Source organism: Octopus bimaculoides, chromosome 5 (assembly GCF_046866305.1).
Source record: "Octopus bimaculoides isolate indiv1 chromosome 5, ASM4686630v1, whole genome shotgun sequence".
NCBI classification, from domain to species: domain Eukaryota; kingdom Metazoa; phylum Mollusca; class Cephalopoda; order Octopoda; family Octopodidae; genus Octopus; species Octopus bimaculoides.
In genome coordinates, this window is record NC_142932.1 from 24,800,107 (window position 1) to 24,827,526 (window position 27,420).

The following is a 27,420-nucleotide window of genomic DNA, read 5'->3' on the forward strand; positions in this document are numbered from 1 at the left end:
AGTAGTTGGAAAGAAAATATGATCAGAGATTTCCAAGGCAATGAGGAAAAAGAATTATAAAGCAAGGCATCTGGATTTATTTCAAACATTTTGTCATTTAAAATGTGTGAATCCTTTCCCAACATGTTTTCTATTAAATATGTTCAAAAATATTAATGGAGGTAATGCAAAAACGCCATAGTTTGATAGAAAGTCAGAATTAAAATATCTAAAGAAGTATGAGTTTGCTGGAAGAATCTTAGTAGCTATACTGAGCAAAAGGGAAGTAAGGTATATATCTGCAGATTAAATACAACATAGAATCCAGGCTGGGAGATACTTAACATATGCTTTCTCTATCACTCTAGAACCACTCGTCAGTTTTTATAATATATATTCAATGAGGTTTGGAATGAGGTTTTTCCAATTTATTTCCAAAACCCAATGTCTCAGTCTAGTAATGAAGTGTAGGTTTATTTTTATTTGCTTATTATTTCAATCAATCCCACACACACACAATTGCACATCTACCTAAAAAAACCTCTTGTAAATGTGCAGCAACAGGTGCAGCAGGGATGTGTTTGGTGAAGATATGTAAGGATTTTGCATACTAAACACTATGTTACATGCATAATTGCATTTGTGTACTTTTGCATACACTCACATCAATACATACATAAAAAAAGATGACAAAAGAGGAAAAAGAAACGTCTGAGATGATAGTGTGCTAGTCTACAAGTTTCACAATAGCTAGTAACATGTGGTTCAGAGTTCAAATCCCTAATGGTGAGCTTACTCGCTTTTCATAACTGCTGGATTTCTCAATGTCTTCACTTCTTATAGTGCATGTGTTTGTCATAAGTATTTTACTGTGAAATGGATGCATCAAGATCATCCTACTCATTATTTAAAGTACATTGTCTATGCTGGTATAAACTGGACAGTTTGACAAGAGCTAGGAAATCAGAAGACTGCACCAAGCTTTACTATCAACTTTTGCATGGTTTCCATGCCTGGATGCCCTTCCAAACGCTGACCACTTTTCAGTGTGTAATGAGTACTTACAATGTGGAACCAACAGCAATGACATCACCAAATAACTAACAAGACCCTCCACACCCACCACATCTGACTGGAGAGTAGTAATGAGGGAGGTGAATTTGTGCTAGGTGATGAGAGATTACAGTATGAATAGAGGAATAGAAATAGGTGTCTTACAGTAAAGGAGATATATGGCTACTTCAGTAGGAGAGTAGAAAGAGAAGAGAGAAGGTGAAGATGCAACAGAGATATACAAGGAAGTGTATACAAGCAAAATGCAGTCAAATATATACTTTGCATACATATACCCACGTATGCATATACATGAGTATATAATTATACATGTGTAAGCATGTGGTGACCATTCATTTAGTGTGACTTTTTCAAAGACAAGCCAAACAGCAATTAAACCTATTTCTCGTTACCAGTCACTATTCGGTCCAAAAAAGGTTCATTTGTGAGATGTGACAGCAAAGAAGAATACACATTCACTCTCTGTGTGCGATTAGACGCGGAAAGTTTGTGAGGAACCCATTGACTCAATTTACTGACTTTTCCGATGGCACACAAGTGTCGATGAATAATTGAATGACCAAATCCAAGCTTCTCTGCTAGTTGCTCAACAGTTACAATGGGATTTTGTTCCACCAGGGTTCATAGAACGTCCTCATTGAGCTCTACAGATCTTTCAGGACAAGGCTCGTCTTCTAGGCTGTAGTTTCCGGCTCGGAATTTCTGTAACCACTGTTGACACTGGCTTATGCTTATTGTCTGATCCCCATATACTGCATTAATATTCCTTGCACTTTCCATTGTGTGGTTGCCTTTATTGAACTCAGAAAGCAAAATATGCTGAATAAATTCCTTTGTCACTGCCACTATAACTTTGAAAAAATAACTTAAAATTGAACTGCACTCTTAAAAGTTTGCACTAAGAAAAAGCACAAGGTAAAATTACTACCTGCTTTTATAGTAAGTTAATGCAGGTAGTTTATCCCATCACCCTCTGACTTTTAGTTCATGCAATTGAAAAATCTGCATTATTTATGGGATAACCCAATATATATATTGCACTAGTTTCATATATGTGTATATATTGTTTTATTTCTTACACACACCTGGCAGATCCTATATAAATTTTCAAACACATCTCTAAGGTTTTATTTGCATGCACTTTAAAATTTAAAACATTTCTTTTTAATAAAACTGATATGACCTATTTTTATGGGTCTTTATGGTTGCTTTGCTTCTACAGTTTACTTGATTTTTTTCTGTAATAGATAAGGATTTCTTATAACATCAGGCCAAAAATATGGATAACAGTGCATACATGATAAAATAAAATTATATAACTGGTACTTATTTTATAACCCAGAAGGATAAAAGAGAAAAATATTTGAACAGAGACTTAACTAAATACCATATGGCATTTTGTTTGGAACTCAATTTGTAGGCAATAACAAAAATGCACTCTTCAACTGATTTTGTTTGCACTCACATACACAAAGCTAAATTTATACAAAAGTGAGTTTACAATTGCATACAAATATACACCAAATGGAATTTATTTGCACATAGACACACCAATTTGGTCATGACACTCCAACACACAATCTATTTTGCTATACTCACATATACACATTTATGTTACTGTAATTTTATAGACACACTGAAGTGTATAGCCAGGTGAGAATGCTTAAACTCACATGCACAAACAACTACACATGCATATACTGTATACTTTATAAATATACTTCAGTTAAACATAATTACACATATAGGAAGTTTACAAATAAAAATACACTTGAAAAAGCAATCAAGTACATCAATAAGTGCATTAGGAAGTAATGAATGCAGTATTCTTCACACTAACTGCTGGTGCACAGATAGAATATCAAGCTGCTTCTGCAATCCTTATGCATTTACATTATATAATGGCTACAAGTGCTTGCAGCCACTAGCATATTTAAGATATGGTCCATGATTTCATATGCAAGTCATTTAGGCAAAAGCAACACACTAAACAACCTGGAATTGAAACATGCAAAAAAATAAACACTAACAAACAAGTTACATCCCAGTGTAAAAACACAGTGCATGTTAAGTAGAACTGAAGCATATCCATAGACACAGTTGCACTCATGTTTGCAAATCATATACACTACACTTGTAACATAACATACACATTTGAACTTGCAATTTAATAAGATATTAAAAAAAAAAACAACCTCCTCTTTAAAAATCAATCCAGCACACATACATCAATATCTCTACCGTTTCTTGAATACAGACCCTCACCTTCTCCACCCATTATGCAATTGATGTCAAGCAGTTTCAGATGCAGATGTAACCTACAAACTAAACTCAAAAGTCAAGCATTTATATGAAGAAATTATTATTATCGCTGTTGTTACTACTACTACTACTACTACTACTACTACTACTAGTACTACTACTACTACTACTACTACTACTACTACTACTAATAATAATAATAATAATAACAATAATATTTTGCCACAAAGGAGAAAAATGTAGAGACATTACAAGATGGTGGGGTTTTATATAATCAAGTATGAGAAAACATAGGCATAAACAGTATAAATGCAAAAGAAATAAAACAATCCATCTCAAAAGGGGTTAACTATTTTGGACCAATTAAGGAAACCTAGATATCAGATTACCCTTATTGTGAACAGCAAATACCTTCTCCAAGCAGTGATTTTCCAGTCACAGGCATATTATAACAGAGCTGTTCACTCAGGACATGCTTGTCATTCTCAACCACCTTTTAACAAATTTACTTTCACTTTCACTTTCCTCTTCAAGACAAACTTGAAGATGATGATATGGCTTGCCTGAAGATAAAAGTGTCAATCATCAGTCATGCTCACTATATAACAACTTTTGCCATAAACACCAGACAGAAGAAAACTGCCTGCAATTCCCAACCGAAAAAAGATGGCAGGGTAATCTGCACAACAGATTCAACTAAGAGTTGGTTGATTAAAGACAAAATATAAAACAATGATACAAACAATTGGAAGGTAGATAAGGTAACACAAACTAAAACAAACCAAAAGACATCAATTTGGACTAGAGATAAGTTACAAGATTTGTTTGAAGATGGGAAAATGCAAAAATTAAACAGTTTGTTTACTTGTGTTTGGGATGTTGAAGTTCTGTTAGCTTGTTTAATATTTAAATAAACATACATAAACATAAAACACATTTTTCTCGCTAATCTTCAAAATCATGGTTGTGTATAACAAAACTGAATATTACTTTTTCAAGATGTTCAAGCATTAGTATGGGTTTTCTAAGCCTAAAATTACACTTTAAAATCTGTGGATAATAAATGTCGTAAATTCGGATTTTCTAAAATGCAGGAATTTTCTGCAAAATGCATGATAGTATGGTGAATGATGAAAATTCTTGCGTAATACGAGATTGACAAGCCTGTTATTTGCTAATTTGAGTTAATTTTTTAACTGTAAAAATAGTGAAGTTACGTCAAAAAGATTGAATGCAATAAATTTTATTTAATTTAAATAAAATATTAGAAAACCATTCATGCATTGGATCTATTTCAAAACGGGGGCACCAGTTTTCATTTATGTTTTATGTAGTGCTTTTGGTACTGAAAGACTTTCAAACTTCGTATACTTATCTATTTTGTGTTATAGAACAAAAAAAAAATTTTGTATTCGAATTTATTTCATGTAAAAAATTGTCTTATTTCGATAATTTCTACTAATCACTGACGTCTATTCAGTTGAAAACAGTTAGCGCTGTAACAGTGTATATCGTATTAATCCCCTAACCCTAACCCTAACTAGACTGTTAACCCTAACCCTAACTAGACTGTTAACCCTAACCCTAACCCTAAAACTAACCCTAACTCTAAAATTATTACACACATAGATACGCACAGCGTAATTTATTATATAAACAATATATGCGTATAAATTACGATTAAACAGGATGAAATATGTCACAGGGAATAACATTTTTATGACCGCCCAGCAGTAACTCTATTCAGCTGAATAGACGTCAGTGATTGGTTGAAATTACAGAAATACGACAACTTTAACATGGAATAACTTGCGATGTACGTTTTTTTGTTAAGAAGACTAAGAGTAAAAGATGTTTTATATGACACATTCTACCAGTGTCCCAAGTTTCAAAGTGTTTCGTTAGTGTTTCGTTAAGAAAATACTGGTGCCCCCCGTTTTGAAATAGATCCCATGCATTATTTTGGGTTAGGGAATTCCATCCCTAACCGTAACCCTAACCCTGACTCTTAAAACCCTAACCCTAACACCGTAGTGAAGATCGTGCGGGTGTTACGGAAAAGGCCGATCTTTGGTAAAGATCGCCGAAGACACTTTTTACAAAAAAGGCCAATATTTAGGACTCGTACCGTAAGATCGTCCCCATTAAGAACTTATTAAAGACATACCTTACGCTTTTTTTTTTCTCCTTCATGAATTATCCAGAGAAAAAATAGTCAACCAATATTTCTAAAAGATGAGGCAAAATGGCGTTGGGCATCGAACAGCGTCTGTCTCTCGCTCTCTCGCAAATTATTTCACCTTCTCAATACAATTAAATTCAAATAAATACATCATACACATATTATTACTTTCTTTTATATTATCAGAATAAAAATAAAAATTGTCATATGTTAAATACAGTGTAATGAATGGTTAAAAGGAGTTTATAAGGATCTTTAACTACAAGCAACAACTGCTTTTAAGATTAACATTGGTAAAGCATAAATATCGCTAAACTCCATTCCTTCACATTCTTTTATAGTCTGAAATCAATTAAACTCATCTACTATTGACGTTTACGAGAAATTCATCTATGAGGACACTAGACCTGCTAAAAATAGCAATCAAATCACATCCATCGTCTTAAAAAGATGACCACATTGGATAATGTACTCCGGAATACATTCTGAAGAGTAAAAAAAAAACATACAAGATGGTCATGAATAGGATGTCTTTGATCGTATATCAGTTCAATCAGGTCCGAACTGTGACTAAACAACAACATGTTTACGAAAATGTCAAACAATCGACTATTAATTACATGACAAAAAGGATAAAGAGACTGAAGTAACATTTTGTGAATATGAAATGAGAAAGAAGCAAGACTCAGTGAAATTGTTTTAAACGTAAATAGCATGTACGCTTTTGATTTGAAATCGAACTCATTACATTTTTTTTGATCTGCTGAAGCTAGTTACAGAATATTCAGTCAAATATATTCTTTAATTTAAAAGACAATGTCAGTAAACTAGTAACATTCATTAAGTTTGCTTTCTTCACACACTGTTCATTAAGCTTCGCCGGCTTCAAATCGATCGTCTGCTAAATCGTTGAAGATCGGGTTAGAGAGTGAAAAAAAACGAAGCTAAGACTAGTGAGAGAGGGGGTATTATTTATTTATTCATTTATTTTTAGCCCATGGCAGCTCTGATCCAACAGCAGATCAATGATTTAGGATAACAAAATTTATATTTTAATTCAGATATAATGTGTACTACTATTACACTGTATAATAAATTCTTGTCAGAGTTTTGGAATAGCTATCACTACTATTTCATGAGGATGCAAAAGGGTGCAGAATTGGAAGGGGTAGGCGACAATGTAAAAAAAAAAAAAAAAAAAATTGAATAAAAAATTTTTCCAGAATCAAATTCCTGTTGTATGAAACAAAGGAATACAAGAAGAACAGCGAAAAGCATCCAATTCTGTACCCTTTTCCTTCCTCTATAAGGTAGTGATATTCTTTCAAAAGCTCCACTATAAATCTTACTCTTTTCCATATTTAAGAGAGTGTAAATACTGCCTGGAATTTAAATGAAAGTTTTGAACAGGAATGCTTTTGAAGGTTTTTTTTTTTTCACTGAAACAAAATAATATAATTTTTCAGGTAAATAAAATAAAACATGAAATAAAAAGCTATTTGCATGGATGCGAAAGCGTATTTTGTAGCAAGGTCGAATGGCCATTAAAGGTTGATTCTTTGGCTAAAGAGGAGACAGTCGAAAGTGGAAATAATAAAATCACGAGAGAAATAAATAGTAGAGATGCGATGAAGTGACAAAAGAAATATCAAATAGAAACAAAAAGAAACTAATAATATTTAAGTCATGGTGGCGACAGGGAAATCCTCAACTAGATTAACCAACACCTGGAAAAAAAAATTCTTTTGTCCCTAATTGAATTTTAGGGTCTTTATAATTTCATGTAAGGATGTTTTCATAGCGATCCTTCTTTATTAGTATAAATAGTGTCGGTATGAGAAGACGGTGTTATTCAACCTCTTTTTTAGGCTAACCACTTTATCCATGTCATAAAGGTTGATTATGTGGGTGATGATGTCTACCAATATGGAAGGATTGCCATTTTTAGAACTTAAGCATATTTTTGATCAAATGTATTCTTGCTAAGACCATCCCACTTTTTACTGAAACATAGTGAATGTATCTAGGGCTACACTATCAAATAAAATTTAAGCTTAAGCAATTTAGCTGTTTTTCCTAGCAAGTCGAGCGACAACTGTGGATGGAACTCGCTGATCCCTCATTTGCTTACAATGATAAAATATAAGGTGTTGCTTGAACCTATATAATAAACTATTAAACCAATACATAAACTATGAGAACTGTAGTGCGTTCACGCGTTCTTATAGAACGATATTCATGAAATCGATTTAAATTCCATGCTTAAGATAAATACACTCTTAAACGTGAAGTGTGATTATCATAAATTTTCAATTCCACTTGGTCTGATTTAAAGTTAAGAATTAAACTTGACTGAGAAAAATCTTATAATTGAATAACAAAATGACTAACGCTCTATTATTCAGCACATACATGAAACAAGAAGGAGCAAATGGACCAGTCAGTCTCAGGAGCAGGTGTGAGGGACCTATTTTGTCTGGTAACCAAGAGGAGGGAATGCCCAAAGTAACATTAGCCTGGGTGCTCAGACACATTGCTACTCCACTTATACTCCTGTTTATATATGTGTACGTGTGTGTGTGTGAGTGTATTTTCACACATAAAAAGGTGTATATACATGAGTGTATACACACATCAGTGGAAGCGCAATGGCCCAGTGGTTAGGGCAGCGGACTCGCGGTCATAGGATCGCGGTTTCGATTCCCAGACAGGGCGTTGTGAGTGTTTATTGAGCGAAGACACCTAAAGCTCCACAAGGCTCCGGCAGGGGATGGTGGCGAACCCTGCTGTACTCTTTCACCACAACTTTCTCTCACTCTTACTTTCTGTTGTCTCTGTAATTCAAAGGGTCAGCCTTCTCACACTGAGCCATGCTGAATATCCCCGAGAACTACGTTAAGGGTACACGTATCTGTGGAGTGCTCAGCCACTTGCACGTTAATTTCACAAGCAGGCTGTTCCATTGATCGGATCAACTGGAACTCTCGACGTTGTAAGAGACGGAGTGCCAACAATACACACACCAGACCACATATATCAGCAAGGCAAACCAGCATTTAACATTTTAATTGATGTATTATAGGTCACTACATGCACAAAATGCTGATGCTAGTATTTTTTTAACCCTGAATTAATAAAAATTGGTTTGTCTATCTTCTCGTATAACTCTGATAATGTCGCATATTTCTGTTTTACATTTACTACTTGGCTTGCTTTTCCTGTTGTCTTTTCTTCGCCATTACCTTGCCAAGTAAACATGATACATTATTATTGGTTTTGAACTAAAATCCCTGAATAGCTTTGGAGAGAAACAGACGAGAAAGAAAATTCTCGAGATGAAAGAGGATCCTTAGAAGAGAATGAAAAGGAAGATGGAAGAGAGTGTGTGTGTGTATGTGAATACATAAGAATACAGGTGGGGAACAGTTAGAAAATGGCGTGTGAGATTACCATATAAAAATGGCGATGGTTTCAAATGTCAAATTACTCTACTCTTATCAGACAATAAAAGAGAAGTTTCTGGTTACAAAGCACCACTCTAAGATTGATTCACTCCGGGACATCAAAATGAAAAAAGAAAAAATACATTTCAAGGCCGATTCATAACACTCTGAATTGCTTTCAAATACCTAAGCAGGATTTTGATAAGTAACCAACCTTCTCCCTCACATAAAGATGATGGAATTCCAATACATTATGATTTTTCTTACTTCCCATATAAACAGTGTCGTGTTATATTTGACAGTCCATAATATAAGGTCCAGATACTTAGATTGGTACCAAAAATCAACAAAACCAGACAAACAATAAACATTAAAAAGAGAAAATTAGATTTTAGAAAGAGAAAACTACGTCAAGAATATCAGTGAGGTCTACTAGATAAATCCAAAGTATTATTTATTGTCTGACAGTTAATATTGATTTATTTTTCTTACTATATAACATAGTGCACGTTATATAACTGAGAAAAGAAAAAAAGGCAAGAAAATTTCCAGTTCATTTCAGCTAATACTCTTGGTACAGACATGAACATCACATAATCTCATGACAAAACATGTAAAATCATGGTTCTGTGACGCAAAAAAAATATGTTGACCTCTTTTGACCAGAGTTCTCATATTTATGGAGAATAAACAAAAGAGGGAGACTGAGTATTATTTTTGCCTTTTCTGGGACATTAAGTAGCAAGGAGTTGACACTAGGTCATGTTATTAGGTTCAGAGAAATTACCTGAATTTCTTGCAAAATAACTACACAAAAAGTATATTCTATGACAAAGATACTCAAACTTCATTCCATTTGACAACAGAGCAAACGAGTTAACACTCAACATTGACAGTGAGTGTTTTTTTCAAAGAATGCAACAGAAAGCATTCATAGTCACTTGGAAAGTAGAGCCAGAAAAAATTAAAACTTTATCAGCGTGAACAGTGTTGTTGTTAGCCGGTGGATTAACTTCTATCACAACTGAAAATCTATTCCAAACCATTAATGCACAGATCCTTTCCTCGGCAACCTCTTCCCACCATTATTAACCTTATCATTAACCCTAGCCGTTTCTCTACGACTTATTTTCATTCCAAGCAACTATCCTGGTCATTCATTCCATGCATACATATATTTATCTTTGTGCACACACACACACACACACACACACACACACATATATATATACATTCTCACATCTGTATATATTTGTGATGTGTGTATATAAAGGTTACATTCATGCACATTTATTTGTATCTCAACAAATATACGTGCATATGTATGCATCCATGCACATAGTCAATTTGAGCAATGTGGGCTGGGAGTGAGTATAGGTGGAGGCAGTTAAAAAATAATCCAATTACAATTTATTTATTGTACAATTTAAGGTCAGTAGTTCAATTTATGAGCAATGAGATAGTCAGTATTTGGAAAGCGAACATTTACAGATGCAGGCCAGTAAATTTGGTGGAATCATTAATCTGTGTATGTGTACATGCATCATGCACTGAAAACCAGATTTTATTTTATGATAGATAAAGCAAAAATTCCTCAGCCCTTTGAAGGCTACATTTCCTCACATTCGGTAAAAATGTGTTTATTACAGTAGTTGTGGTTGGCGTTAGGAAGGGCATCCAGCTGTAGAAACTCTGCCAAATCAGACTGGAGCCTGGTGTTGCCATCCGGTTTCACCAGTCCTCAGTCAAATCGTCGAACCCATGCTAGCATGGAAAGCGGACGTTAAACGATGATGATGATGATGATGATGTATGTATATGTATATATATGTATATATATGTATGTGTTATTTATATATATATATATATATATATATATATATATAATCATAAATATACAGAGATTACCTTGAGTTGCTTCTCCAACATACTGAAAATTTAGAAATAGCAGTCAAAGAACTACTGATTCCAAACTACAAATTTTTTCTCTAAAGACAGGTTTGTTTTTGCTTTTCTCTCCTGTTTTTTGTTCTGTGTGTGCCATAAATATCGCCATCCGTTAGAGAAAAAATTTGTAGTTTGGAATCCGTAGTTCTTTGACTGCTATTTCTAAATTTTCAGTATGTTGGAGAAGCAACTCAAGCTAATCCCTGTATATTTATGATTATAAATGGTTTTACCGATAAAGGTTTTTTCATACTGAACTACTTGGCAAAATTGTTAATTATTAATTTTATTACTAATTGACGATTCCCTGCCCTATATCTGTATATTATATATATATATATCTATATATATAGCTTTTTTTAAATTTCTCTTCAGCCAATGTTAATTTAGATATCAACAGCTAACTAGGAAGACTCTTAACACAAATTCAGCTAATAAATTGAAATGCAGTTAAAAATAACCCTGGCTAACTCATTCTTACTCATCAACCATGTAAACTCTTCTCTTGTGGGTGAAATTGTTGTTCAGTTAAGCATTCTAAATTATAAGTTTCTTTAATAACAAGATATTGCTTAAGAATGCTGGAGGCAGGGCTGTAGAATGCCCAAAATAATTTATATAGTACATGTCAACAAACATCTTAAGTTAATTTTTTTATTACCTAAGTTAGGTCATGGGAGCTAATAAAAGAGACACTATGTAGGTCACTGAGGGTCACTAGACATTGACATTCTCACTTACTATGAGATTAGTAACATTAATTCTGACTCAACTGGGAATAGGTTAATGAATTTTATAGTTGCTTTATTTAGCATTGCTTTGTAACTGCTTTGATCAAAGTAGCTATAACATTTATTTTGAAGAAACTAAAAGTGCAAGAGACCTAGTTCTTAAATATTATTCTAATACACACACACACACACACACACACACACACACACACACACACACATATATATATATATATATATATATATATACATATATATATAGACTGACATATATACAGACAGACATGGATACATATATATAATGTATAAAATGAATATTTTCACATTACACTATTATCTCTTTAGAATGTTAAATCACTTTCAGGCTTTCTTTTTTGTTTCTCTATTTTCCGTGTATCTTCCAAGATTTTGTGTTACTTCAATCTACTTTCAATGACAGCTATGTTCTGAACAGTCACTAACTTGCTTCTACTTCTTTCCTTTCTGGCTCTGAAGTTCTCAACCAACATACCCTATTCTGAACATCTGATACAAATAAGCTAACACAATAACAAGATTCAAGAAAATGGTGTAGTTTCATCATCATCATCATCATCATCATCATCGTCGTAGTTTAACATTCGCTTTCCATACTAGCATGGGTTGGACGATTTGACTGAGGACTGGTGGACCAGGAGGCGACACCAGGCTCCAATCTGATTTGGCAGAGTTTCTACAGCTGGATGCCCTTCCTAATGCCAACCACTCTGAGAGTGTAGTGGGTGCTTTTACGTGCCACCGGCACGAGGGCCAGTCAGTCGGTACTGGCAATGGCCACGCTCGAAATGGTGCATTTTACATGCCACCTGCACAGGAGCCAGTTCATCGGCACTGGCAATGCTCTCGCTTGAATGTCTTTTCATGTGCCAGGGAGGCGACATTGGTAACGATCTGGAAAAAAAAAACCCAGTTGTCCTATTGCACACAGATGGACACAGCACAGCAGTTAACCAAGGGTTTCCAAGAAGAAAATATTTATTGAGTAAATTACCAGGATATCATATGGAAAGCCAGTTAATACATAATATTAAATAATCATAGACATGTAGTCATTACTTCAAAGAAAGGACCTAGAGAGATAACAATTACCAATGAACAACATATATTTATATATATACCCATATATATTTTTTTATATACCTACAAAAATATATACATGTACACACATACAGATATGTATACACACACATAAACATATGTATAAATAGAGATATACACACACACACACATGTATATATTTAATTAATACCGATAGTATAAATTATCATCTGTTTCAGTCAGTTAGGCAATTTCAAGCAGATATTGTTTAACTGACTGGAACAGGTTATATGCTGCATCTATATCAATTGTATATGTCCAATCAGTAGTAAATGCTTAGAGTTTTCTATTAGGATAGTGAACTAGCTCAACATTGAACTAACACTTTTAACTATACATACATGTTACATGCACACACATATGCACACACATACACACACACACATACACACACGTAATTTATATGATTGTATGTAATGAAAGTAAAAATATTAATTCTCCCCAATCCACAGAAGTTCGCTAAAAATAGCTGACAATTTTTACTACCTCGGTGACCTAATTAGCAGCAGAAGTGGGTGTGCTGGAGGTATAGTAGGCTAAGTTAGGATGGAAAATATTTAGGAACCTATTAGCTACACTGACTACAGAGGATTTCTATCTCAAAGTAAAGATGAGACTGCATGATGCATGTGTACAAAATGCAATATTACATAGTAGTGAGACATGCTTTTGAAATCTGAAGATTGCAATGATTGGAAAGAAATGACATATGCTTGCTCCAGAGGATGTAAAATGTTCGTGTATCTTGTACAACAAAATGTAGTGAGTTGTTGATAGAAAAACTGAATATAATGAGTATCAAATGTAACATTAAGGCTGATATGGGCATATGATGCTGTTGTTGGCACTCCGTCGCTTACAACGTCGAGGATTCCAGTTGATCCGATCAACGGAACAGCCTGCTCATGAAATTAATGTGCAAGTGGCTGAGCACTCCTCAGTCACGTGCACCCATAACGTAGTTCTCTGGGATATTCAGCGTGACACAGTGTGACAAGGCTGACCCTTTGAATTACAAGCACAACAGAAACAGGAAGTAAGAGTGAGAGAAAGTTGTGGTGAAAGAATACAGCAGGGTTCGCCACCATCCCCTGCCGGAGCCTCGTGGAGCTTTAGGTGTTTTCGGTCAATAAACACTCACAACGCCCGGTCTGGGAATCGAAACCGCGATCCTAGGACCGTGAGTCCGCTGCCCTAACCACTGGGCCATTGCGCCTCCACGCATATGATGCATATGGAGGATAATTGTTGTATAATAAAGTACCAAGAATTTTGTGTAGATAAAACCTATGGAATGAGACTTACTTGCAATGCCAAACAAAACAAAATCTGTTGTATATGTACTTTTTCCAAAACTTTAAGAGTATTGTGAAAGGCCTGGTTGGAGGCCCAATCTTCTGAGTTCTTTTACAGGGCTCAGAAAAACTGAAGGATCATTGCAATAAATGTGTGGATCTCATAGGGAGAATACGTTAAATAAAATCATACTTAACTCATCCTCCTCTATTTTCTTTTACACAAAGCCAGGAACTTTTCAGCATCCCTCGTACATTAACAGATATAACATATTTACAAGAGTTTTCATTACAAGGTTTCCAAATTAATGGATCTTATAACGAAGTCACACATATTTCTACCAGAACTTTGTCATATCTACACAAATGAATGTCAAATAAGAACACATTCTTTTAATCTGGTTTTTAAACAAAATTCACATTATTGAGATTTATTTTATGTCAGCAGAAACTTCAAACACCACAAGCAACAAATAATTTTTTGAAATAGTCAAATCAAAGAGTTTATGGTCTCCAAGGCACCTAACATGAAAGACAAGATATATATAAATATTATCTAAAAAATGTTATTAAAGAAACCCTAATAGTTGACAATGGATATCTATCATAAAATAGGAAAGCACCATATGATGGAGACTTTGAATCAAAATTTAACCAATTTAGCCAATACTTGACATCAAAGGATAGTAACCTATTGCTAAGACATAACCACATAAATATGTGTATACATAAACTCTGTCAGGTACAATTGTAAATATTTTAACAAGAGTTCTGAAAATGAAATGTTCACTTCAACAAAAGATGGAGTTAAACAATTTCGGATAGCACAGTATATTGGTAGCAATGAGACATTTTGGAGAATAATTAGGCAACCCTATTCATGAACAAAATCTATCAGTTTAAGAACTGGTTGTTCACTTAGAGAATGGACAAATACTCTCTTTTACTGTAGAAATTGTCATTTAATCCTTTCTTCCAAAGGAAACTACATTAATGGCATTTTCAAATTTTGCCAGAAACACTCTTTTGCTCAAACACTGCTGCATGATCAGTTACCATCCTTTTATGCATGAAACAATAAACAAAGGAATTCCTAAAAAAAGAGGCTCTGAGTTTGATGAAGGTTATCCAGATATGCAATTAAACAATATTCAAGAAAGTGTATAAATTGTGCATCCAACTCAACAAGAATGCTTCTTGACTGGACTACTTCTTCATGAAATCTATGGTTTCACATGCATTTTTGATCTTCAAATAGTTGGCACTCATGTTTACCTTTCTTATAGAGTAGCATCTTTTAGACTAAGGCTGCTAGAGGATAATAGTCAACTAATGGTAACTATGCTGGAGATTTTTTACTTCATGCACAGCCAAACGCTTGAGAACACCATTTGCTGGTCTATTTACAAAAGGTGATTTAAGAGACCCAATACCAATATGGGAACAAATGACAAGAAGTTGCATGCTGCTAAAAAATAAAAAAGCCTACAAATGCATGTGAATTTGTATAAAACATAGCTTTGCTATGTTATATAAATAAATAAATAAAATAAACATTCAAAATTAATCGGACTATTTGTTGCGAAAATTTTATCCTTCAATGATTTTTTTTTTTTTTCAGATATGTGTCGTGAGAAAATCTGCAATGAAATTTAAATCGTAAATATTATTGTTAATGTTCTTTTGTGTCATATCAACTAACACGAAGATGACTAATGCTTGTTTGTGAACGAAAATATTTCTTTTTAATCATCTAAAGTTATAAGAAATAAAAAAAATAAAAAGCACTTCATCGTATATAAATACTAATATTTTCTCATTGTTAGTCATGTGAACAATGCCATCGAACTTCGAGAAACGTTGCAGTATGTGTTTCTCAGGAAGAGAAGATTCGAACAAACCGTAGACGTGAGAAGGTAAATGTGCGTGATTCGATTTCGATTTCCAACCGTAAGTAATTTAATGTCACATATGTAGCTGACTAATGCTTCCTAAAGTGCATGAATTTTACAAAATTATAAATATAACACCTTTTATTAGTTGGAGATAACTGATAATGTATGATTTCGATGCTGAATTCGTATTTTCTTGTTTTTCGTTTTTTTCCTTTTTGCCTGAATGTTATTTTAAATGTTAATGAATATAAATGTGTATAACAATAACAACAAACAGTTTTTAACCCAACATAGCTTTATTTGCTTCGAGACCCATCGTTCCAAAGGAAATTATTTCACGTTCTCTCGAAGTTTATGAATTCTTATGACATCAAAACAATATTTTATTAAATGTATGAACAAATGCATGAATATGATATAGTATTTAAAGACTATCTAAAATATTTGAAAGTGTCATCAGGGAACATGTAGCTTAACATAAAATCAATTTGATAAATGTGTAATAATCATCGAAAAGGCATAATTTTGCGTTTATTACGGTGCCAGGTATTAAACAAACCGTGGGTGTTCAATTAAAAACCTCGCCGGTTATTGTACGTATGGCATTCTTTAATAAACATTAAAAGCAATTGATATGGAAAAACTACGACCAGAAATCGAAGCTGGTTTTTCAGATACATTGACTTATCTTCAACACGTTTGTAAGTGACCGATAACATAACGGTGACAATTGCTCAAATCTGTCCTATTAGCAATGGAGCAATAATCAAACCATTTTATCTTACTTATTTATAGATTTTTACTTGCTGGGTCAGAAGGACAGAGCGGTGCTCGAACCCTTTGCATGCCATTGGTGTCATTAATGTTCCTCTTGACCCTTTATAAGTTAACCCTTGTGGAAAGTGGGTGGGGAAGTTCTGGAAAGGAAGGAATGGGAACAGTGATGGGAACTAGAGATGTAGTTTTCAACCATTTTTTTACTTATTGGACCCCTTCGATAACTATTTTATCTTGGTGGACCCCATGGCCATTTGATGTTTAAAAACAAATTTTATAGATGCTTCCTTCAAGATTCCTATTTTGTTTTTCACACGTTCACTTGTGTAGGTTTGCAATAGCACTCTCTGAAAGATCATGTTTCAGTGGCTGGAAACCAGTTGAATTCTGGAAAACGTTAGAGAAAGAGGTAAAATTTCCCCCGGGTTCAGTCACACAGCGTGGCACCTTGGACAAGTGTCTTCTGCTATAGCCTCGGGCCGACCAAAGCCTTGTGAGTGGCTTTGACAGACGGAGACTGAAAGAAGCCCGTCGTATATATATATATATATATATATATATATATATATATATATATATATATATGTTTGTGTCTGCGTTTGTCCCCCTACCATCGCTTGACAACCGATGTTGATGTCTTTATGTCCCCATAACCTAGCGGTTTGGCAAAAGAGATCGATAGAATAAGTACTAGTAATAGGCTTACAAAGAATAAGTCCTACGGTCGATTTGTTTGACTAAAGGCGGTGCTCCAGCATGGTCGCAGTCAAATGACTGAAACAAGTAAAATAATAAACAATCGGCGATTGAAGGTAAAAAAAAACGTGGCTTAAGTGTCAACTATAACATAGCTGCAGACATTTAAGTACATAAATCATTGACAAACAGGTTCGAAATACTACTTTGGAATCAACATTGCGTATCAAATCATCCTCCACAATCTCCTCTACCCCATATGTACCTTGTTTTGGTGTGCTATGTATTCGTTTTTTGTGTGTAACAGATGCAGGTATAGCCAAGTAGTTAAGAAGTTCACATTAATATCATGAGATGATAGGTACTATCCTACTGCTCATCATTTTGGACGAATTGGATTTTATTATTGTCTCGAGTTGTTCCAAAACTCCTGAGACTGACATCAGATGGACTATTTATTAATTAAAAAAGAAATCCAGCTTTGTCAAGGGCACAAGAATACGTGGAAAATTAAGGTAATTCAGTAAATCGAACTCGGTAACTCATGTAAATGCAAACATGTTTCAACATGCAGAGACCATTGATAATAAACAAGGAGAAACTATCTTGAATTATTTTTGAGAAATCATTCTCAAATTATTAAGAAATAGTTCAGATCCCTTTTTACTATCAAATAAAAACGATTATTATTATAATAGATAACGGACAAGTAGGGAAAGGGATCGATATTTGGTTCTTGATATTTGAGTTATCTTGTTTTGGAAAAGACGTGTCTGCTTTCAATTGATAAAAAGTACGTTGACAAACCGAGACTGCTACACGGATAGAATCCTTGTTAAAACTAGTTTTACTAAAGCTACTAAATATATTTGAGGAACATTCCGTAGTATAAGTCTGAAGCTAAGCAATAAAAATTATTTTCAGTGCAAGCAGCAAAGATTAAACTGCGGAAAGTCTCCGGTCCTGTTGAAGGCCATTCACTTCACTAATTGCCCTACTTTATTATTAGATTAAATCCCCGTCCTACTTCATAAGAATATCGTTGTTAAGATAAGAGATTTGGTACACTTACCTGCAACATACTGTAGTTGAACAGGTGGGCATTGAATAGGTGTGGAGGCGCCGCAAACGAGAGAGAACTTTTTGTGTAATCCGGATTTCCAGGTACCACGATCGCCACTGTCTCTCCCACCACTGTCACCGTCACTCACACCATTTTCACCATCAAAAAAAGGAACGATGGTGTGTACGATGACTAAAAAGAGGAAGAGACGGCTTTGGAGTGAAGTGAAACATGTTACCATCGTCCATCCAAGATAGCTCAGTTTGCAGATGGCATCTTAATACTTATTCATTTCAGCAACAAAATTTAGTTACCTGTGTAACACGATTTCAAAAACTAGGTACAAATCCTCATAATAATAGGCAAACGGAATACCAGAAAGTGCGTGCCTCCTTTCAAATTGCATGAAAAGTGAAAATTTTGGATCGAGAGTCGAAGCTGGGGATCAGCTCACCAAGTGTTTGTCTCTTACTCCTCAGTCCCCTATCAATGTTAAATTCTATTTTATAGAAACTTATATCCTCGATTATTTTCTTTTCTTGTTTTATGTGTAATATAAGAAATAGTTTTGAAATCTCTAACAAATTTACCTTGTTTTTTTCTTTCTTTTTAACAGTAAAAAAACGAAATCAGAAACTAAAACTACAAAATGAGTGAGCTGCATGCAGGTTGTTTGTTAATAAATATTGTAAAACATCTTAACATAAAAAAAAAACACGAATAAATACAGACGGCTATGGGTTTAAAAATCGCGGCTTTTGTGAGCAAAACATTGTTTTGTTAAACAGATAAAACTTCGTTTTTTTTTTTCTTCCTCTTTATTTCCTTTTCGATTTCAGCTGAATCTGTGTAAAATCCCTTTTCGCTTAAGTGTCATTTCACGGTTGAGCTATCCGATTATATATATATATATATATATATATATATATATATATATATATATATATATATATATATATATATATATATATATATATATGCACCGCTACGATATGTAAACACTATCGCTTTCTTTAATACTTTCTGAATATATAATTGATGTGTTGCTGAGTATAATTAAAGGTAACTCCATATAGCATTAATAATAAGAACAACGATATTAACAACGCCAAAAAGCTGGCTTAATATCGAGTACCTGGTACACATAGGTGTAAATGAGATGAGATGTTAATATCCTCGGTGCGTACAAAAAACTCCGAGACGCCCTCGTTTAGTGGTGTCAGTTGAAAAGGGGGCGGGTGATAGATAAATAAAAGCCATAAAGAGTTTGCCGTGGGAGGAATAACAAAAACAATAACAGCAACTTGTTTCTTAATGTACTTTCGAAAAGTTGTTAAACTTTATATATCTACTTTTTTTTTTCTGTCTTTCTCTTTCGTAAATCCACTTATTCTTCTCTTTCAAACGTATACTCTCAATATTTTGTTTTATTCATCGCTTTTAAACGTAAGTCCATCACCCTTTTTTCTTTTGTTTAAATGTTTCGTTCCCTCTCAAAAGTTTGTCTCTGAAATAAAGTTTACTCTCTCTCTCTCTTTCTCTTAAAAGTTCCTTTTTTTCTTTTAAATAATACTATATATATATATATATATATATATATATATATATATATATATATATATAAACAGTCTTCTCCGTATTTCTTTTAGGTAATCTTCTTTCACTCTGTTCTTTTCAAATATTCTTTCTCCATCTTTCAAATAATAGTTTCATACTTCAATATTTCCCTTTGCTTTCTCTTCAACATTCTTTCCTCTTTCATATTGTTTATCTTTTTTTCTTTCATCTCAGTCGTATTTACTTTCTTTCTGGTTGTTCCTTCCTTATCATTCTTCCTTTTATCTTCTTTAGCATCCACGTTTTTCAGTTGCCTTTCTTGTCTCCTTTGAGTGTCTCTTTCGTCCAAAATTTTTTAATCATTCTTCTTCAGTTAACCTCTTCTGATCGTCCACTTTCAATCATGCTCTTTAATTCTGTTTTTCATTCTATTTTATCGTTTCTTCTCATCATCCATTTCTCTCTCTCTCTATCTGCTTCTGTATTCAAACGAACAGTAGTTTTAAATACTCATACATAGAGAATAAATAAATGTATACCTTTACCCCGAAAGAGAGAGAAGGAGAGAGAGAGAGAGAGCTTGCAGTCTACACATTAACCGTTGCAATGACATTTACGGGAACTGCTAAGTGGACAGCACGTCCCCCCTTGCCTTTCCTCTGTCACAGCACATACTGGGCTACTATTCATGTAGGAGCCTTATGTGGTCACCCGACCTACTAGAAATAGTAGTCAAATTTCCCCACAACTCCATTATTGTCTAACGCCTTACAAAAGTTATGTTGGATAATGTGGCCCTGGATTCCTTACGCGTAGGGAGGGGACAATGATCATAGCTGGAATGCGTTTGGTCATAAGGTCAGCTTAATCTTTACTGACCTGGGGTTAAACAACATCGACAAATAAACCAGTGAAGTTTGTGTAAGAAAAGGGATGCATGATTGAATTAATGAATGAACAATTGAGGTGTAACAGAGAAGGCAACAAAGGTATGATACAAGACTGGGGGTCCTGAGATATTTGTGTGAAAGTAATAAAGAGAAATGCCAACGATTGGAAACTAGCGAGACTACACTTACGTGAACTTTAACTGTTAATGTGGTCGCAGGTGACAATAACATTACTCAGTTCGTTTTAGCTTTTGTGACTGCGGTCTGTTCTCTATACTTAAGTGTATATACGTACATACACGCACACATACACACACACACATACTCTTTAATCTTTTTTACTATTTTACTTGTTTCAGTCATTTGACTGCGGCCATGCTGGAGCACTGCCTTTAGTCGAGCAAATCGACCCCAGGACTTATTCTTTGGAAGCCTAGTACTTATTCTATTGGGTTCTTTTGCCGAACCGCCAAGTTACGGGGACGTAAACACACCACCATCGGTTGTCAAGCAATGTTCGGGGGGACAAACACACACACACACACACACACACACACAATGTGAGCACATGTGTAATACAGTATATGTACTGCACACATATCGAAAGATACATGCGTTAAACTGAAGTTGCGGTTCATTTTAGAGACTGTGAAACGAAAGCTTCTTCTCTCTATGTATTTATTTCGGATTTTTCTCTAACACAAGATCCTGTTTCCCGAGGAAGAGTGCACTTTCTTTTGTCTATTCATATCTTGAAATTTATTGCATGTATGAGAGTGTATTCATTCATGCATGCAAGTATAGATGTGTGTGGGTCAGCTCATCTCTGGACTCCTGTCACGAAAAATTTCTGTGACAAGCTTAAGAATTTCGACTCCACATAGGTTAACTTCTAAATTTTTTTCCAATTACGTATTCTTTCAGTCTCTTCCACAGTTTATTTTTAACTGTAATATTCTCATTCGCTTTTTACCCCCTTTTCCATACCTCTTACTGTTCATTAACCACTGACCAAATTGCGACTATATCCACGTGACTAGAGTCAGGAAGAGCCCGTGGATCTATGTATTTAAAAAAATCGATAATGTTAAGTATTCTGTCATAAAATAAATTTTGGTAAATGTGATTGCATTTCAATTGGTTGAGCTGACTCTGAAGCATTTTTTTTGTTCTCAAAGTTAGAATATTGCTGAAAACCGTTTACATTTACTGTGAAAAGATCGTTTATTCTGTACAACTGAAGAGAGCTTCCAAATGTACATAACAAATGTATAGGAGAGGCAAAATGAAAAGAGTTTCTCAAAAAGTATTTTCAGATTGTATTCAATAGAAGTTATCCTTAATATTAGTTGCTTTTGACTATGTACGAGGCCAGTGTTCTGAGTACAATCAACTGAAATTACGCTGCATACAACTCATTTTAACGATTCCTGGAGGTATGATACCAAAGTTGGCTTTTAATGGTATTTGAACTCGAAGCGAATGACAGAAAAATTCCATTTAATCTCCGACGCTCTATTATCCTTATTTTCTTAAATATTGTTTTCTCTATCATGAGCAAATTCTTATATCGGTATCACACAAGATGCTATATCTGCAAGCAATCTTGTATTTCTGAAGTATGTAACTGTGTTCACACAATCCACATAGCCTACCTTCATGTTATATCACTAGTTGATATCCTAACTTGGTCCCTGTTTTTTTTTTTGCGGGGTTGGGAGTCTCTATATTTAGGACAACATCACTAATTTGTCCTTGTTTTTTTGAAGACGGAATGGTGCGAGGTATAGTTGTTATTTCTAACAGATCATGGTCACTACACAGAGACTGGTTTGGTGGCTCGAGCAACTTCTTGACCTTTTGTAGGACAACAAAACATTTGGTTAATGTTATTATTTTAATTGCACAACTCTTCTCCCTCCACCCATTTTATTTAACAGACTGAAATTTCTCATATTTTACATTATCATCACCTCGTTATGTAACAATGCCCTTTCTACATCGTAGACAAGGAGCCCTCTTCAGTTTCTGGTAGAGATGATGAACTGCAGTCACTCAGAATTGACCAGTCAGTATCTTTTCCAACATCTCGCCTTTTCAGTCTTTTGGTGCACGTGGTCTTTTAACTACCGTCTGTCTACTTGAAGCAGTGTGGCTGTCAGCTCATTGAAATTAGGATGATTAAATAGATGATTCTCGGTTATTTCAGCGAATTTCACTTGCAATTAATTATTCGTAGAAATGCCGTCAGCATTATGGAATGTTTCAAGAATTACTAATATTACCGTATGTATCAAAGTACCTTACAAGTTCGTAAATGAATGCTGTCCACTCTACCCATTTGTGTAGGAGAGTTAGATATGTTCAGTTTCCTTGAGAAACAGAATACCTAATGTTTTGAACCCTTGATTCTTCGACTGAGAAAGAAAAAGAGAGAAAAAAAAAGAACGGTTTTGCCGCTTGGATTGTGATAAAAAAAGATATTAAAGAAGTGGAGTGTAAAGGATATGGTTGATGGTGAGAGAGAGAGAAAGAATATTATTATGAAAGAGTCAAAAGTTTTGGATGGGAAGTGAACGATAGAATATGAGAAAGCTGGCTGAAGCAACGCCTCAAACTATGTACTCATTTTATCCATGCATTTGTACTGGCTTCGTCCTGTGACAGTTAAGTGTCTATCGATCTATGTACTTGTGGTTAGTTGAAACAGTCGACACCGTTCATATTTTGAACTGCAAATAAACGAAATTTTATCCTCTTAAAATATCATTATCATCACAATCCTCTCCCTCCCTCTCTTTATCAAAATACTTTCTTCGCTCTCTGTATTTTAATATCCTTTTTAAGCTTTATATTATGTTTCACCCCCTCTGTTCTACTGTTCTCTACGTTTTCTCTACGTTTTCTCTCGTTCTCTTTCTGTTTTCTTTTATCCAGCTCTCTATCACTATCTTTCAAACAGAAACATACACACACACACACAGTATTAACGTTTCCCTAAGTTAATTATTCTCTTCTTATTCCCACACCATTCCGCACCATTTCCCCAGGCTTCCTCATCTCATAAGGAAGTATTTAGGAGTTAAATCCTTTATAGATCGCTATTCTGCGTTTGATTAATTGACCCTTAAGCTAGGCCCGTTTCTACTTTTCTCTTACTTTTCACTCTTACCCTTTTGATCACCATTGTTTCTTCCACCAAATAACTCCTAACATACTTTGTTCTGATTTGAATTAAATTCTATTCCAAATACAGCATCTTGGAAATACGACCATTCCAATATTACTACAACTACCACCACCAACACCACACTACTTTTAGTCCCCTGAAGAATAAAAGCAAAGTTGATTCTTAAAGCCACAAATTTGTAAGGGAGTGAGTGGGCGATGTGATAATTTGAATTGATCCTAGTGTGGTCTATATTCAGATGGGATGAAAAGGCAAAGTTGACCCCACTAAGATTTCAACTTCGAATATGAAGGGACAGAACTCAATACTGCTCAAAATTTAATTCAATGATCATTTATCTTTTTGTGCTCTGAATTCAAATTATTCTGATGTTGAATTTGTTTTTCATCACTCCAAAAATCAATAAAATAAGTGCATGACTGGTTGTATAGTTAAGAAGTTTGCCTGATAACCACATGGCTTTGTGTTCAATCCCCACTGCATGTCACCTTAGGCAACTTTGTATTATTAACCAATACCTTGTGATTTGAATTTGTATGTGTGTGTCTACATGTCTGTGCATGTGTGTTTGTTATCTATACAATGTTACATTATAATAAATGTGATTCATGACACATGTGCATATATTTAACTCTAAACAAGCTTTTCAGATGAATGGGTTCATTCAATTTATAGAATTTATAGCAAAGAGAGAGAGAGAGGAGCTATCTGAGCATATGAATTTTCTAAATATAGACAATTTATTTTCTGTCCACAAAGATATTGTATATAAAGTGTTTATGTCTGTGCATTTAGAGTGTTATTTAAAAATCTATTGATATAGTCTGCCTTATGGTATAGCATAGAAACATGTTAACCTACTAGTAATCAAATTAACTGCTAAGAATGATGTTATTTGCAAATAGATCTATTCAGTTTACTTAAGTCCCTGGTATTAGTGGGTATATAAACAAAGACAGTTAAAAAGGGATACTCAGTAGCTGATAAAATTCCAACACAAGATTGAAATTAGTCTAACCAGTGCCTCTTTTTCTATTCCTGAATGTATTGCATATAAAAACAAGATGTTTACATGTCACTGATTAAAAACCTACAGATTTATTTTGTCATACAGCATGGAATTGAAACAAGACACTATTAAGCTTATTACTAACATTCATAATTTATTAAAGAATTCAACTTCCAAGAATGCATCATCCATGCAAATCTGTCTACCTAGTTTATTCAATCTCTTAGTAATAATTGAGTTTATAAATGCGACTTTTGTGAACAGTTAATAAGGTAGCTCAGTTGCAGATGAAATCTAAACACAGGCTTGAAACTAGATGCTGCTTGTTCTTTATATATATATATATATATATATATATATATATACATATATATATATGGAGAGAGAGGCAGACAGACAAATAGATATACAGTAGTACAGAACACATGAAACTGAATACTATTAATGCACCAATGATTTGTTAAATTATTTATATATAAAAACATTATTGAAGATCAAGCAGTGGTACCAAAAAATTGGCATGATAGGTGTACTTTATTTGACCAGTTTATTTATTGCCTGTGGTCCAGCAACATTGTCAAGTCAATCAACCAAACATTACATTTGTGGCACTTAATTCATTAACATATACTAACATATTCCAAATGCCACCAGAGTAAGGAAAGGTAAGAATGACCTTGGTGAAATTTGAGCTTATAATAAAGAAAGGACTAAAACTGCCAAGAGGTATGCTTAAGAAATCTAACTGTAATGAATGCTTTCATATTAAAAAGATGGTGCTAAACCAAGAGAAAAGAACCTTGTGTGTTTTTTATTTTTATTTTTAATTTGAAGACTACATTTCAATTAATGTAGACTTGATTTGGCAGCATGTATCAAACTTCATGCTGATGCAGTGATAATATTCTGTAAAAATGAGTTAATTAAAAATATAATTACTTTTGTGACATTTACATGCTATATATAAGTTATTGATTATTTTGCATCACCAGTATACTATTATTTCAAAAGTAAATGGAAAATGAAGATTTAGAATTCGCGGATAGACAGCAGGCTGTCACAGCTATAGCTTTGTCTCAAAACTGCAGGTTCCCTACCTCTTTGCTACACACAAAATAAAACAAACCAAATATATAGGATTTGAAAATAAAAAAAAACATGCAAATGTAATTTGCCCTGGAGTTAAAACATTTGATGAACATGGTGAAGGCAAGTTCTAGTTATTCAGTACTTATAGCGATTTATTTGTTATCAATGAGCAATTATCTAACCAACCCTGGGATAATCCTGTTTGGCTAGTAGGGAATCTTAAATGACAATCCTGTAAGTAGGTAGCCCAGTAGCAATTTTTAGCTAAGTGGAGAATTGGATGCTGTGTACTAGAGTCAGGCTGTCTGTCTAGTAATATGCTTGCTGACACCAAAGATTAGATTTGGAGTGATATAAATTGATGCTGACACTCTTCTAGAGAATGAAGAGGTTTGAATTAAGACTGGTAACTGGATGTCGCAGTATGTATATGTGTTTGACAATGTATAAGTGGAAACAGAAGTATGTACGTAGATGTATAGTCAGAGACTGGATTTAACCAAGTTTGATGTTAAGGGAATTTGAGGTGTTAAGTAGAAAGTTTGTCGATTACTTTAAATGAATGACCCTACAAGGAGTGTAATAATAATTAGTAAAGAACAGGATAAGTATTTATGATTTATTTTCTTTGAAGACAAAAACAAATCTCAAGATACCAAAAGTTATTGATTACTTGCATAAGCTGAAGAGCTCAGATTATTAAGAGACGAATATTGTGACTGTGTAATGTTTATGCTTTTCTCAATAGCTCTGTAAAAGGAATGGAATGGCTTAAAAGATGGTGATTGAAACCAGTTCATGATCTCAGTGCACAAGGAGTTTATCTGTTGCTTTATTATGTTTTCCATTGCATCAGTAATTCTTTGTTTAAATATTCACAGGGAAGCTATAGATGGCTGCTGACTAAAAAAGTCACTGGACTACATGATAATGGGTTCAATATACACATCCTGACAAGAACAATATGCTGTATCCATTCTAAAGATACTTTGGATCTATTTTAAAACGGGGGCGCCAGTATTTTCTTAACGAAACACTAACGAAACACTTTGAAACTTGGGACACTGGTAGAATGTGTCATATAAAACATCTTTTACTCTTAGTCTTCTTAACAAAAAAAAGGAATTCGCAAGTTATTCCATGTTAAAGTTGTCGTATTTCTGTAATTTCAACCAATCACTGACGTCTATTCAGCTGAATAGAG

The 27,420-nt window shown here is 34.1% G+C and overlaps 1 protein-coding gene and 1 long non-coding RNA gene across 24 annotated transcripts in view; one reads left to right on the forward strand and one right to left on the reverse strand.

Annotated features, from left to right (window-relative positions):
• Positions 1-27,420, reverse strand: part of LOC106876426 (uncharacterized) — a 1,215,830-nt gene that overhangs the window by 260,728 nt on the left and 927,682 nt on the right. For 3 of the 23 annotated variants that reach the window (XM_089352118.1, XM_089352117.1, XM_089352110.1), the window contains exon 1: positions 18,491-19,104. The exons of the other annotated variants lie outside the window; for them this stretch is intronic. In XM_089352118.1, coding sequence (XP_089208244.1) covers positions 18,491-18,722 — 232 coding nt within the window. In that variant the 5' untranslated portion in view covers positions 18,723-19,104. Of the gene's footprint in view, positions 1-18,490; positions 19,105-27,420 lie in introns of those variants that run through there. 23 annotated transcript variants of the gene reach the window in all.
• LOC149135446 (uncharacterized) lies at positions 15,639-19,240 on the forward strand. The gene is made up of 2 exons (XR_016241864.1): positions 15,639-16,000; positions 19,098-19,240. It is a non-coding gene; the product is annotated as an uncharacterized LOC149135446 (long non-coding RNA).